Below are 16226 nucleotides of genomic sequence, written 5' to 3' on the forward strand. Positions count from 1 at the left end.
AATCTGCCTTCCTATCCTAGGCGGCAGGATTCTGAGACAGAGACCAGGTTTATAGGCCTGACCTCCACCCCTCAGTGCCTGACCGAGGATTGTGCTCATGTGACGTTAGATTAAAACAAACAACATTTGGAATAAATGTGTAATACTCTCACTTCCTAGATCTGCCCCTAGTGGTTGAATTTTCCTTCTTTGATGACTTCCTGATTCATTCTTCACATTTCTGCAGACTGCCACAACCTTAACTCACTTGTGACAGTTTTTTAACTGGGAAATATTATTTCAAGTATTGGTAGAATTTGCTATGTAGGAATCACAATGCTACCTGTACACATTAACGATTCTATTATTAATCTAAGTTCATTTTTAGAAAAGAGAATGTAAAGCATTTTATTTCATATGCTTTTAAGTCTAATCATCAAACACTTCAAATGACCTACATGTTCGACTCATGTTTCTAAGGAAAGCATGACCACCTGCCTCCTCAGCTATTCTGTCATTGCCCATTAAAATGTGCCATTTACCTCCATTAGGAGGATTAAAAAGGTGGAAAATCCCCAGGTACCACTAGTTAGCAACCTGTTCCCGGGGAGTCAATAGCCTCATTTTTCTTTTCCTCTTTTCATTTAAAAAACACTTATCTAGTGAAAGAGAAACACTTCTTGCTGCTGGTGAATACATTTCCCAGGACTTCATTAAATCAAGTAACAGGATCAGTGTTTAAATGATCAAGTAGGTATATAAGCTTTTACAAAAAGAAAATCTAATTAAGATGGTGCTTATAGAAATCAAGATACTAATAATTAACCAAAATAACTGTGATAGGTCTATGAGAGGGCTATGCAAATGTGAGGCAGCTTTATTATTACACATGCAATGATGCCACGTTTTGGTGAGCTTTTAGGGTTATAAGTATGCAGAATGCCCTGCCTATGTAGTATGTTCTAGAGTAACACTATTTTATTCCACTCATCATTATCTTTTTATAAGCTCTCTATACTGTTTTGGAAATAAGAAAACAAGCCATAATTCCTAGAGCTTGCATTCCTGGTGACAAGTTATTTCATCCCAGCAAAAAAGTCATGCTCAAGTTTGCCAACCAGCAGGAGGCACGAGGAGGGCCAGTGCAGAACACCACAGAAGCACCTCTATGCTGCGTAACATCAGCGGCACTTTGGAATGGCCCACAGCATTCTAAACTCTTCCCCATTGATAGCATGTCTCAAAAATTACACATGGAGCAAAAAGTTTGATAAAAATATATTTAAAACAAGCAAGAAAAAATAGTTTTGGCCTTAAGGATAACTTTCATCATTCTTTTAACCAAGTAGAGTTAAATTATATGTATAATGATTTCAAGTACCAAGTTATAAAAGATGTGATAAATCAGAAAGCAAAGAACAAGAGTCTTTTTTTTCAGAAAAATGTATTTGCAATTCAAATGTTCATATAAAAAGCATAAATTTTAAAAAGTTCATAGATGTGTGTTTTTAGAAGTGCTATGGTTTTGCAATTACATTCCAAATGTGCAGGGTGGTCCACGCTGTGCCATCACAGACTTTTGTCACACTGAGGTCACCCTCATCACAACCTCCCCCGAGCTGTTATCTTCTGACAAATCTTCATGGGGCCTCATCCGATTGAACAGATGTAATAACACGTAGCCACATTGAAACCTTGGGGAGGTTAACTGCGTTGGGTGGACCAAGTTCCTATTCCGCAGAGCTGTCAATGGCAACCATAAAGTCCTACTTGTGGAAGATTCTCCCCGGCTACTTTCCTCAATGTCTGTGGCTTTGTCATAATTTAATACATCCCAGTGTAAGTTAACAGCTCGCCAGCGCTTAAACACTCTATAAACTGCAGCTCCTTCATGGACGATGAGACCTAAAATTTGAGAAAGAAAGGACTCTTTAGAATCAAAAGTTAAAAATATTATTTTGTATACAAATGAGGGATTAAAGAAATAGTCAATTCTCTGTACATCATTACTAAAATATATGATATTCTGACTACTCAAATTTGAGTACTCATTCAATTCAATGTATATTTCAAGTGCCTGCTGTGAGCCAAGCAATGTGTTAGGGGCTTGGTCCCAGCAGGCAACTTAATTTGGGAAAGAGACAGATATTAAAGTCATGGCCATCTCCCCAGTTCCTAAAACAATGCCTGACACACAGGAGGTATGATGTAACTTTTTGTTATTTTTACTCTCCTCCACAGTTCAACAAAAATTTAATAAGCACCTACTTGAGAGCTTTACGTATATAATCTCTTCTAGTTCCCACCACAGCCTCGTGAAATAAATACGAGCATGACCCCCATTTTACAAACAAGGAACTTGCTCAAGAGCAGACAACCAGTGGTGGTGAAGCATGGATTCAGAGCCAGGCAGGCTGGCTCCAGAGGCCTTGCTCTTCGCTGCCATACAATGAATTTGACGACTGCACATTTCTGAGACAGACTCTCAGGAAAATAAACAAGGTAATACAAGGACCTCAGGGACCATAAACTGACCGTCCATAAGTCAGATATGGCGCCCTGATACATGGCTCCATCTCCACCATCCACCCCAGATCCCACTACAGGCTGCATTTTTCACCCATTTACATCTCAATATGTAGTCCACAAGCTTCTGAATTTGTGACCACCCACAGATGGAGTCTCTGGGGAGAGGTCCCTTCAGACCAAGAAGTGAGGAGGAGCTCTTCTCCTTCAGGAGGTTGAAATTCTATTGAAAGGCAGTGGAGAGGCCAATGAAGAGTCTTTTTTAGATGGAATACGGCACGTAAGTAGAGTGTGTCAATCGGCCACAACCACTTTTTAATGATAAATCTGAAAATGAGCAGATCCTACCTCCCAGCATCTAGACCTTGGGACATAGAGAAATTCTCACAAATGTGAACAAGACGTCGTGTTCAAAAGTGTTTCTTGCTTGGGGCCGGCCCTGTGGCCTAGTGGTTAAGTTTGGTGAGCTCCACTTCGGTGGCCTGGGTTTGGTTCCCAGGCATGGACCTACACCACCCATCGGTGGCCATGCTGTGGTGGTGACCCACATACAAAATAGAGGAAGACTGGCACAGATGTGAGCTCAGGGTGAATCTTCCTCAAGCAAAAGAGAAAAAAAGCGGAAGACTGGCAACAGATGTTAGCTCAGGGAGACTCTTCCTCAACAACAACAACAAAAAAGTGTTTATTACATAGTTGTTTGTATTTGAGAAAGAAATCACAAACAATCTCAATGTCCATCCTGAAAAGAATGGGTAAATTGTAGTGTGTGGATCCACTACATTCAGCAATGAAACAGAAGGGAAAAAAGTCACATGTGCTAACATGGATAAATGTTAAAACAATAGTGGAAATCTCAAAGCCACGTGAAAAAAAAATGAAAGTTTCAGAAAGAAATGATTAGGGTGAAGAAATACTACACATTTTTATGGATTCAGGTATATAAGGTAAAAGTACAAAAACATGCACAAAAATAATAACCTTTAAATTCACGATAGTGGGGAGGGAAGGAAAGAAATGAGATTGGGGAGGGGCTTCAAAGAGGGTTTTCAACTGTATCTCTAATGTCACTTTTTTAAAGCTGGGTGGTGGAGATATGGATGTTCAACATATTCTGTATACTTTTGGTGTGCCTGAATAATTTATAATTTCAAAAATCACAGATAATTTATTAGGAAAATTGATCTAAGATGGACTGAAGAATCGACAACCGAAGTAGGGGAGACAAATAAGGAGGTTACCACACTATATGTGAGAAGTAGAGCAACGGCAGTGAGGGGAAGATGGAGGGACAAAGTAATAAACTTGTCAGAGGAAAAGTTGACAGCAGTTGGAATGCAAGAAAGGGAAAAAATCAGTATCCCACGTTTTTAAGGTTAGAGGAATGGGATTGAAAGGACGGCAATAACCTTCTTACAGGTACAATGAGTAAGGGTTTTGAACATGTTTTTGTTGAGGAGATTATTTCATTTTTATTTCATTTTTTTTTGTCAGCTAAAACAATGCCAGATAGGTGATGGAGATATCCAGTTCTTGAAAATCACACCTACCTAATATGAGACTTTAAGTTTTATATCACTCCCTTACCAGGCGATAAACTTCTGACACATGTGACTTAAGAGCATTCCAAAGATATTAACACAAGCCGTTAAAAAAAATGCATGTGGTCTAAAAAAAAAGTTTTAAGCCTAATTCTTCTATAAATAATGAGGAAAAATGTAAAATTCTGTTAATCATAGCAATGTCAAATAATTGTTTTGATCAACTTCTTTTTCCTAAGCAATAATTAGAGTTGACTCAACTGAGCAGATGTTTTTGGAAAACAGCCAGAATTAGAAATCAAGACTACCAGATTTTACTTGATGATTCTATTATTAGCTTCCTGAAATTTCGATGGCCAATGATTTAACTTTTCTGGTTCTATTTCTCCTCCCTAAAGTGCAACTGGAATACCTAATCTATACATTCAGCAGGATAGCAAGAAGATAAACTGGAATTCATCAACTATAAAGCACTCAGATTTCCTCAGAGATGGTAACTATATAAACAGGAGACATTAATTAAAAAATCAATAGTGAATCTATGTGGTGAGGACCATTCATTCGCACTGATCACAAAACCATTACAGCCTGCAACAGGTCATTCTGGATAAGCGCAGCAACGAGGGGACAGCTTCACCAGGGGAAACCACGCATTTCAGAGGATCTTATCCTTTTTTTATTGATTTCCTTTGAAAGGCCAGAAATCAGATCAGTTGCTAGAGCTTAAAGTCATTTTCTAGGAATAAATTCCTGGTAGCCCTTTTCTAAATACATAAATCTACCCACTGTGCAGAAATAAATCCCACAGGTATTTATAGTACATTTTGAACTCAATTGAAAGAGAGAGAATTACTTGAAGTTTTCATGGAGACACAGTCCTCTCAAATTTCCAGCTCCATGTACTGCTTCTTAACTGCATTTCAAGTTATGCATGATGTTTAGATTTTGTTTTATTCCCCATGAGCAATCAGAACTACTCCTCGCCCTCTAGAAGCTTCAATTTTACTGAAATATGAGGAACTCCATCTCACCCCCAAGGTTGTCCTCTGTAACATGCATTTCCCCCCTTTTTTCCTTAAATCTTCTGGTGTTATGGCAAATGCCTTTTGTACTAGTGGTTATGAGAGGACATTACTACTATGATTGCTGAAATCCAGGGGTAAGGATTCATTCCACTGTAGTTCATGTGTTGAAAATCCAGCCAGTGAAAATCGTACGCCCATCTTTACTTACTAATGATCAGCTCCTGCTTGTTTCATAACTCACTTCCTCCAGTAGCCTTCACTCTCTGAGTGATACCTCAAGTTAAGCCTTAAAATGAATTTGTCACCTGGACATTTCAGGTCATATGAGAACGGACTTAGATTTACTTCTTCATCTAAGTCATTAAACCTGAAGGGAAAAGCAATGATAATTTCCAAAAGATGTCAATATTAAATATTTTAAGATGCTTGCTACATTATTAATGACAAAGATACTTGCTACATTATTAATGACATAGATGTCAACAAGGTATGATTCATGGGAATTTAGGTTTCGAGAGTTGAGGAGAGTGTGTGTGTGTGTGTGTGTGTGTGTATGTGTGGTTGGTTGGTTTTTATCATTTTCTTGTCAGTAACATTTAATTGGAACATTCCCTTACAGGTGTGTACAGGAACATTTTTGCTAGGGAATAATTTTAAAAAACAAAGCAGTTTTAAATAGTTACTAGTATCATTGAAATAAAAACACACTGTTTATGTAAGTAAAATATATCTCAAATTTTGAAGTGGTGTGCAAGTTGAAACTCTTATAGGTACTAGAAGATAAACAAATTATCCAGAGAAATGATGGGGAAGACTATCAAGGTACATATGTTCACATGCTTACACATGCGTGTGCACACACACAATTTGTTTATGTTAAAATAAACATAGACAAATGTTGTGTTATAATTAACAGAGACGTGTAAAAATTTACTGTCAAATCCAAACAAATTTTGATATTACTACCAATCCTCTGGTCAAACCATTTCATTTCTTGTGTTACCAGTCTCAGCTTTTGTTCAAATAGGTTTGGTCGTTTTTCATAATTTAAAAGCTAAATTTTTATCAAGGATCTATTTTGTACCAAGCACTGTGCTAAGTGCTTTACATGCTCGATTTTCACTTAATCTTAATCACTTAATCACAGCAACTCTACAAATAGATACTATTATTGAACAATTTCATGGTTGAGGAAATTAAGCCCTAGAGATTTAACAACTTGTCCAACATTATGAAGATATGAGAATCAGAGCTGAGTCTGGAGCCCAAAAACTTGTCTGTATGCAAACCTTGAGTACTACAGTCCTACCCATGCTAAATGTCCAACGTATGGCAGTCTCTGCTAGTCATAGAATGACCAACTAAGAGACCTTGCTATGAACCGTGGGTTTGTATCACCCCAAAATTCATATGTTGAAGCCCCAATCCCCAATGTAATGGTATTTGGAGGTGGCGCCTCTGGGAGGAAATTAGGGTTAGATTAAGTCATGAGGGTGGGGCCCTGGTGATAGGATTAATGCGCTTATAAAGAGAGAAAGATACTCGAGGTTTCTCTCTCCCAACCCCTGTGCACACGCTAAGGAAAGGCCATGTGAGGACATAATGAGAAGACAGCCATCTGTAAACCAAGAAGAGAGCTCTCACCAGACACTGAATATGCCAGCACCTTCACCTTGGACTTCCCAGCCTCCAGAACTGTAAGAAATAAATGTTCTTCATTTAAGCCACCCAGTCTGTGGTATTTTGTTATAGCAGTTCAAACAGACTAAGACAAACCTTGTAGACCTACATCACCTTCATTTTAAAATATGAGTAAAAAGTCCTGGAGACTGTGATTTGGGCAAAGTTACACAATTAGCGGCCATTTTTAATATCCTTGTGTGTCACCGACACTGTTATATCTGTAGGAGTGCCAATGAAACAGCCCCTTCCTCCCCTCTCACCCACAGGAGAGAAAAGGGTTGGGGAGGCTTGTTGGAGGCAAGACTCTAAGTGATGAGAGCTTCATCTGGTAAGCTGCACTCAGCCTGAGCCTTCCCAAGAAAGGCAAGGCCCTCATGAAACCACAAAGGAACACAGGGTAAAGCCTTGTTGGCTGTTCAGTCAAAATGACCCTTGGGAAAGCTCAAGAACTCGCAATTCACAGCAGATATTTCACCAGAGAAAGCTCTTGATTGTGAAAATGTCGAAGATTTCTAGGTTAAATTTCACTGTTCTCCATTATCAAGATTCTTCTCTCCCTCTCTCCATCTCTCTCAGTGAAATTTGCACATAACCAAACTCTATAAATATATTTCATGTCATACTGAGGAGTCAGTGTTACCAGAAGCAGAATGGTAGCTTTAGGTCCCATTCAATTCCATTTAAGAAGACCAGTTTAGAGTCTATCTCATCAAGTGGTCCCATTTTTGACTCCTTAATTTCCACTACTACTTGGTGAAGACCAGAGCATGGTTGCACCAAAGAGGGTTAACTAAGTGAGACTGTGGTCCAAGATACCCTTTGTTATAATAATCTTTGCTAGAACGTAATAAAATGCCATTAATCCTCCAGGCACGTTTTTGCAACACACCCCAAATTTAAATGCCCAACAGTTATGGATATTTAGATGTGAGTATAGAGGTAATCACTTTAAAAGTCACTCCCCTATTGTTGAATCTTGTTAACATGAATCTTGAAGAAATAACCATAAGTCACTTTTATGTATACTGAAATTTTTTTGTTGGACTGAACTATATATGAAGCTTAAAGCAGAAATATAAAACTTAAATAGAGAGATGAAGATTGAAAGACAAAAATTATGTCATCACAGAAGTCACTAAGCTCACAAAACAAAGCTATCATAAATTGGAATCCTGAAATCCAGGCCACTGAGAACTACAATGTCCTGATTATATACGGGGATTTTTGTGGATACGTATTTCCAATGTTGCCCATAGCAGAACAAATAATGAAAAGAAATATCCCACATAAAATGCACTTATATCTATAAAAGATGAGTTGATCTTTCTATTGTTGAATATACATTATAGATATATTATATACATTATATAAATATATGTATATTCCTCCCCCCACACACACACACACAGAACCAAGTTGAGAATGGCAGGCTGGTCATGAGAGCTTAAAGCTCAGGGCCTCAAATACAGATTCATCATTAGCATTGATAATAAAATCTTCTGTGCAAGAAACCTGCTAAGGACAGCAAATTATTCAGAAACTTCCCACAACGTGAAAACTTTTGACACTAAAGGCTGGCTAAATCCCAAATATCAATGATCTAATCCACCCCCCACCCCCAAAGTAGAAAACAGCGCACACGAAGAAACAACTATTACAGTAGTGAAGACTCTAAACGACTGTTTCTCTGAGACCCCACAAAAGGAAATTCATGGTGTTTGTTTTATGACACCACCACTCTCTGCGTTCCTGTCCACTCAATGAAACCTGCAGTCATCAGCCTGGATGCAAAGAGCACATTTGCGCTGGATCTTCAATGCTGACAACAATAGAACAAGATGGCAATGGCAAATTTTAACATGGAGTATTATCTTTTACTACCTGGCAGTGAGTGGAGCTCACCCTTTTCTGAAAGGTCCTGACATGGGTTGAATTTACTTCTTGACCTGCCATCCCTACTTCAGTTAATGACAACTGCCCAAGTCAATTAAGCTGAAACCTGGGAATCTCCTAGACTCCTCCTCTATCCTCTTGCACTAAATTCTGCTAATTCTGTCTTTTTAGTGAGTCTGAGATAAAACCATACAACCAGAGAATTCCCTGGAATGGTCACTCTCCTGCATTTGCATGACTTGCATGTATTAAACATGCTTCAAGATCCAGATTCTCTCAATTTCTTCTCTAACTCATTCAAACAAAATTAATCACTCCCTCCTTTTACCTTTTGCCACTCTACACAGGAAATACCTGCACTGTTTTATTTATTACCTGTATTGTAACAATTTGTTTATATGCCTGTGACCCCAATCAGCTACGTGCTTCCTGAGGACAGGAATCTTACTCCTACTTCAATGCCGGATACATAGTAGGAACTCAATAAATCTTTGCTAAACGAGAGGGATTGAGAAGAGAAGAAGAACCATCACTGGAATCTAAAAGATGACAAGGAGTGATTTAATTTGATTGTGACAGTGCTAGTAAAACAGAAAAAGATCTCAAGCATTGTTCTTTGAAATGTTAGAGTAATATCTTAAGATACCAAAGACAACCAAGACATACACTCCAAGACTAGAGATGACAAGGATTTAGGGATCGGGCTCATGGTTTGTGACAGTGGCTTATACACAGAGGGTCCAGCAGGAGTAGAGGAGCTAAAATTGTGTACAAGGATTTGTTTTCCGTTCTAGTAACCTGTAGCAGCCTCCCCCGCTGTCGTGTTGGCAGGGCCATCACATGTTTGCTGCACCAATCGTGAACCCAGACAGTTACCAAAATGAGTGTGCCCAGACCTAAAGCCGAGGAGGCAGACATGGATTCCTTGCTGCTATTTCCAGGCAAGACAGGAAGAATAAAAAGATGCTGTCCATTCATCTGACCACTTGGTTTCCTAAGAAGCCAATCCTTCAATCAATTATTTTAATGATTTCTTTATTCTTCAGTAGATAGAAGAATGCCCTGATCTTTCTAGTGCTAGCCCTGGAGCACAAATCTACTGTTGGCATATTCACAGAATATTCCTCAAAAGCTGCCAACTTTGTTACACATTATAAAATACATGATATTTTGGATTAAAAAAAAAAAATCACTGGAGAGAAGAATTGTTATATCATCTAAGTTTCTACCCAAAAGGGCTTGAGAAAAAAAAAAAACTATGGATATGACTATTTCAATATAAGAAATAAGGGAATGAGCCCAATACTTTTATAGATAATAAAGATAGGCTAGGGTTCTCCAATGACTGGGAGCATGGAATATAATCAGTTTAATTTCAGTTGAATGTAACTTCAATTCTGTCCCACAATTCACGGACAGATGGAACAACTTGGGGCACTGGGGAAACATCACGTATCACAGGGATCAGAAGTGGACAAACAGTCACTGAATTTCAAAATTAGAAAATATGAGGTATGATTTAATACAACCCCTTCGTTTTGGGGGATGAGGACTCTGAGGCACAGAGAAGTGATAGGGCTTGACCAAGGGTCCACGGTTAGTTAGTGGCCAAGCCCAGAATCAGAGCCAGACCCTGGATGCCTGGTCCAGGGCACTTGCTCTGCAAGAACTCAGCCCTCAGGGGCCATCCTTGGCCAAAGCTGGTCCTCACTAGTGTCTCTTTGACCCAAGTGATATTATACCGACTATGAAGTAAATAGAATCAAAATCTCTTTTCAGTAATATCAGAAGCTGGGATGGTAAGTTCTTCTCTGGTCTTTATACTAAAGGGTACATTGCAGCATATGGATAGGCGATAGAAGGATTACAGTGACCCTCACCATTTATGAAATTAAGTAACTCTGCAACACCTGATGTAACAGTACGCAGTCAAAAAAGCCTATCAAATTCTGTCTTCTGTGTTAATTAAAGCTTTTAGGATTGGAAAGCTACTTGGTATTTTTCATTTGTTTCCCACACTCTGGTATATGGATTAAAGCCAGTTCTTAGAGGCAGACTATTAGTGGACTTTTCCTAGAGGCAAGCAGAAAAAATTACAGCTAATTGTCCCTTTCTTCTCTGATGGATAAATTATCGGCTGCAAACTTACAGAACAGGATTTTATTACTCTTCAGGGTGAAGCATACATGTATTGGTAGTTCTGTTTTGGAGGCTGAGAACGACATTTTAAAAGATCTAAATTGAAATATCTAATTAAAGCCTGTTAATCTTTGCGACCTGTAATAGGCTATTTCAATTTTGTTGGCTTTGTTTTTCATTTCTCTTAAATCATACAGGCAGTGGGTAAACATTCCAAACAGAAGCTACCACCTAAGCATCAATAAAAATTCTAACTTTTCAATTTCATTCATAGCATCAGTAAGATATTTTTAATTGAAAATATTAATTAAATTTTTAACCTGAATATAAAAATGCTCAGACCTTAGGTTTCCCTAATATTCTATTCTGTGATCTAGCAAGAAAATTCGAGGTTAAGATATGAGTCTTGACATAAATAATTCTGATCAAGAAACTGTTTTACTCAGATCAATGGAAAGAGAGAGATGGCTTTCGGTATGGTGTATTAAATATTTTCCATTCTCTCTATTAATGTTTCTGTATGTTTTTGGCTCTATTGATTTAGAATAAGTGAATAAAGATTTTACAAAATTACCACATTACTTTGGACTTTTAGGGAAAATTTTCCCTCTAGTTTCGATCTAAAATCAGTTCCCCTGTAGTTAAGAAAACTATTTATTCCTGATGTCATGCCTTAGGTTTGAGACAACAACTAAACACGTAGTTTCACTCTGTTGACTACACAACATTTTGTAAATTAGCCATTCAAGCTCAGCATATAAGGAGGAGTTTTTAACCACATAATAAATAGAATTAACTGAATCACACAAATATCTTACACAGGCTCTAGAGAGACTGGGTCTGGATTCCAGTCTTGGATTTCTCCTTCCAATCTGTGTGACCTCAGGAAAACTACTGAAGGAGGCCTTAGTTTTCTCATCTCTGAGAGGAGAATGGTAACAGCACCCACACTTCATAGGGCTGTTGTGAGGATTAAGTGTGAAAATTGAGGTGAAGTGCTCAGACTGTTGCCTGGATCATAGAAAAGACGATCTTAGATAACATTGGAGATAAAGTTTTTTAAAACCTTACTTCTACGTATTTGGAAGCAGTTGAAAACATATTTGAGCTTCACTTCTGTACTCATCTCTCTGGTTCCTTATGGCCCACGAGTTTGTCTCTCGCTCTTTGTCAGCACACCCCCAGTCCTGCATTCTCTGTGTTCTCCACAGAAGCATCATTTACAAGAATGATCATGTTCACATTTTCTTCAGTGAGAAAGGTCACTGCAAAACAGTATGGACCCAGGAGATCCCCAAGAGGTGGGTGCTAGTTCTGAACCACAATCTCCAGGTTGTTAGTTGAGGGAGCTGCCTCTTCTTATCATGGTTCCCATTACCACACACTCTACTTAGCTCTCTCTTCCAAGGAAACTTCCCATTCCCGAGTTGAGTTGGCCTCAGTAATAACCTCATTTCAGAGTGGCCTAGAGATATACTCAGATCTCTCTCAAGTTGTTACAGTTGTTCCCGAGCCTCATGTGTTTAGAATTCCCACAACCACTCTTCTGGAAAACAGTCAAGTCACAGAGAGTAAAGTCACACAAAACACGTGCACACGTGCTCACATATAGAGTGAACCACAGATGTCCCCTCCTGATCTCTCAGCTGCTCTCCACAATCATGGATGATTGGTCCCTCAGCTTCTGGATCTCCTCAGCCCCCTAGATCCACACACTTCAGGTCCATGTGGGTGACTTGGCCACGACCTGACATGCATCACCCTTGCCTCCACTGTCCCTCCTTCACTCCAGCCTGGGCCTTTCCCTTCCAGAAACCGCTCCAATTGCAAGCTCTGAAACACTACCACCCATTGCTGACGACAACCACTCACCCACTTTCTTAATCTCAATCCCTGCTCCATCTCCTGAAGACTCTGGGCCCCCGGACTGGTAATCTTTCCCCAATCTGCCAGCTTCTTTCTGGCTTTGGTTTCTTCTCTGGTAGCTGCGAAAGCACACCCCATCCTGTAATCACTCTCCCACCACTTGAGGTGAAAGGCAAGGTTGATCTTGCTGCTGTCTTCCAGCAACTCAGCATAGCGTCTTAGCCCAGTCTCACCATTTCTCCGCTCTGCACTTACTCGTAGTAATAGCCACACAGCCACGTAGATTGGGGCCACTCCTGCTCCAGCCTCAGGAGGGCACTCAATCATGCCCAGTGATTCTTAATGTCTCTTGGCTCAGCTTCTCTCCCCAAAGCCCTCTGCAGCTGATTATCATTTTTAATGCTCTCCTCAGACTCCTTTCTCAACATCGTGCCTTCTCCGTCTCAGCAGATGACCATACTGCCTACTTGACTGAAAAACGAGAGGTCATTTGCAAGGAGGCCCTTCAGTTTATTCTCCCAGAGCAGCATATACAGCCATCTCCAGCTGTGCCCACCCTCTCCTCATGCCTGCCCTTTTCAGGGGAATGGTGTCCCTCCTATGCAAGACAAGCCCCTCTGCTGTGTGCTGGGTTATCTCTGCATTCTCAGGGGCACCAAGCTGTCCCTTCCCAGCTGGATCTTTGATCTTTCTTCTGATTTCTTCTGGGTCTTTCCTCTCAGCATTTGCCCATGCCTAACTCTGCCATTAAAACAAATAAACAGGAACCTTCCTAAATTTCACAGCTCCCTCTAGATTCTCCTAAATTTCACAGCTCCCTCTAGATTCTGCCCTCATTTAACTGTGTCATTTGTCAGCCAAGATTTGTGAACTTATATTCTGAGCCCCCTTCTGCCTATCCCAGCCATTCTCAACCTACTGCAGTCTTGTGCGTATCCATCCAACCACCACATTGCCACAGCCAGTGCGTACACTTCGGTTTTATTTCACCTACTCTTGACATGGCATCTGGCTGTTGGCCACTTGCTCCCCCTCCCTGGAGTATCTTCTCCCTCACCTTGCCCGACCCCACTCTTTTCTTCACTAGTCATGCTCCTCTCTCTGCCTGCTCTTTGTGTCTCACTGTGTTCCTCAAACTGCTGCTCATCTTGCCTGAATCACTTTCCCTTGCAGACACTGGTTTTAACTACCAGATATAAATCTCCAGCTCAAATTTCCATCCTGAGCTCCAGACTCCTAATCCAGCTGCTTACCAGCCATCTCTGCTTAGATTCCCCAGAAATTCTGCAAAAAGAAAATCTTCAAAAGGAACTTACTGTCTTTCTCTCCCATCTACCAATCAGTCTCTGTGAATCACACCTGATGGCCCCTCTCCCTTACCCTCCCACCTCCACCCCACCTCCAGAGAACTGATTGCCATATCTTGTGATTAACCTCTTTTAATTCTAGCAGCTGCCCATCAGTCTTAATGCAGGCCTACTCACCTTCCTGGATTATTATAATATCTTTCTCACCTTCTCCAGCATAGCCTTCCCCCCACCTCCCCTTCAACCTCCCTGGCTATCAAGGCCCTTTCTTCCATATCAAGTTGAGCAATCACGCACAGCAGACTACCCTTCAGGGACTCCTTGAGCCTTCCCAATTTGGTCCCATTCCCAAGCTCCCCTCACAGCACCCCTCTAGATGATCAGGCCTTATCTCTTCACTGCTACTCTCCAACAAGCATCTTTTTCTCTTGCCACACCAAATTACATATCATTCCTCACAAATATTACATGTTTTCATAAGATGACAAGTCCAGGCAGTGGCCTCTCTCTGGCCCCCCTCCTGCTCTTCTTTTTTAGCTCAAGATTTCCTCCTCCCCATAGACTTTGCTGACCCTAAGTATAATTAACCTTCCTCCTTCTGCTCTCACATATATTTCTCTCCTGGCACTTTCCATGTTGTATTTTAATTGCTTATTTTCCTGACTGTCTCTCTCCAGCAGCTGGAGAGCAGGGAGCATCTTATATTCCAGGGCTCAACAAACCTTTTCTGTAAAGGGCCAGATAGTAAATATTTTAGACTAGGAGAACCTTATGGTCTCTCATGGTGAGGTTGCAACTATGCATTGACAACACATAAATGAATGGATATGGCTGTGTTCCAACAAAACTTTATTTATGGGTACTGAAATTTATATTTAATATAATTTTCATATGTCACAAAATAATATTCTTCTTTTGATGTTTCTTCAACCACTTCAAAATGTAAAAACCGGGGCCGGCCCCGTGGCTTAGCGGTTAAGTGCGCATGCTCCGCTGCTGGTGGCCCGGGTTCGGATCCTGGGCGCGCACCAATGCACCACTTCTCAGGCCATGCTGAGGCCATGTCCCACATACAGCAACTAGAAGGCTGTGCAACTATGACATACAACTATCTACTGGGGCTTTGGGGGAAAAAAATAAATAAATAAAAAAATGTAAAAACTATTCTTAAATCATAAGGTTACAAAAATAGGTGGACCCTGGTACTACTTATATCTCTATCTTGCACTCCAGGCTTAGGACACAGTAAAGACTCAACAAATGTTGGCTCAATAGATGACTAACACTTCTTTGGCTAAACTGCCCCCAAATGAGAGAGATAGCTAAGGAGTCATACTGTTTCCTATGGAGGAAACGGAAGTCAATAATAACAATATATTTGGTCTGCTGCTCTGCTAATTATGTTAATGTTTCTCTGAAACAACTTAAACTTTACAAGGTCAAATAAGAGGAAGGTGGTGGGTTGGGTTTGCTCCCCCCTAAGGAGGCCTAAAGAGTTAATTAGCTTTGAGAGACCATTTCAGGCACAGCACTGAAGGGCAAGTAGCAAAAACAAGTTCCTTTCTATTTTATTTCCTGGGGTTTTAAAGGCAGCAATATCACTGATAACCAACTATGATAATATCTTTAGAAAAATTGGTAAACATCACTATGATTAAGGCATAGAAAAGCCTATAATTTGTACCTCCAGAGTAAAGAGATAATAATGGCCTACTTCTCAAAGCATATAAAGGATAAAGATTTGTTTTTCCTCCAACAATTTTGAATTACAAAGGGCCACTCTACCTCTCCCTCCAAGAGGCCTGACCAGCATGTGCTCAGAAATCAGAAATGCGAAGGACCCAAGCCTGGGACTGGTGTTGGAGGAGAGGCTCCTGCTTGGGTTTCAAGCTGACTGCGTTGACTCTTTCTAAATGAAGTTGTGGCATTTCCTGAGGCATGAAGCAAGCTAAGATATCCTGAATTCAGGAAATAATAATCTGTGCTTATAAAGGAATTCTACTCCATTTAAGACATGATTCCAAACTAGGTAGCAGAGCGTGCAAATCCGGTAACAGTCATGGCTGCAGCGCTAACAGACCCCACCAGCGCGGCCAACCTCACAACCCAGTCCTCCACTTGGGAGGAAGTTGGAAGAGAAATCCAGAGGGGCTCTGGACAAGAGAAGAACGTTTCTGTCCTCCTTGCACTAGCGGCTGGGCGAAGGTCTCCTAAGTAGCTAAACTGTGATGCTGAAGGGATGCAGGTCCCCAAAAAATGAAGGGTCA

At 40.3% G+C, this 16226-nt stretch overlaps 1 protein-coding gene across 1 annotated transcript in view; it reads right to left on the reverse strand.

Annotated features, from left to right (window-relative positions):
* Window positions 1-1447: 1447 nt before the first annotated feature.
* The window catches only part of MARCHF11 (membrane associated ring-CH-type finger 11), a 103224-nt gene continuing 88445 nt past the window's right edge, over window positions 1448-16226 (reverse strand). The window contains exon 4 of the mRNA XM_004423011.3: window positions 1448-1884. Within this exon, the coding sequence (XP_004423068.3) occupies window positions 1562-1884 (323 nt within the window). The 3' untranslated portion in view covers window positions 1448-1561. The remainder of the gene's footprint in view (window positions 1885-16226) is intronic.

Source organism: Ceratotherium simum, chromosome 18 (assembly GCF_057802395.1).
Source record: "Ceratotherium simum simum isolate JZ-2026a chromosome 18, ASM5780239v1, whole genome shotgun sequence".
NCBI classification, from domain to species: domain Eukaryota; kingdom Metazoa; phylum Chordata; class Mammalia; order Perissodactyla; family Rhinocerotidae; genus Ceratotherium; species Ceratotherium simum.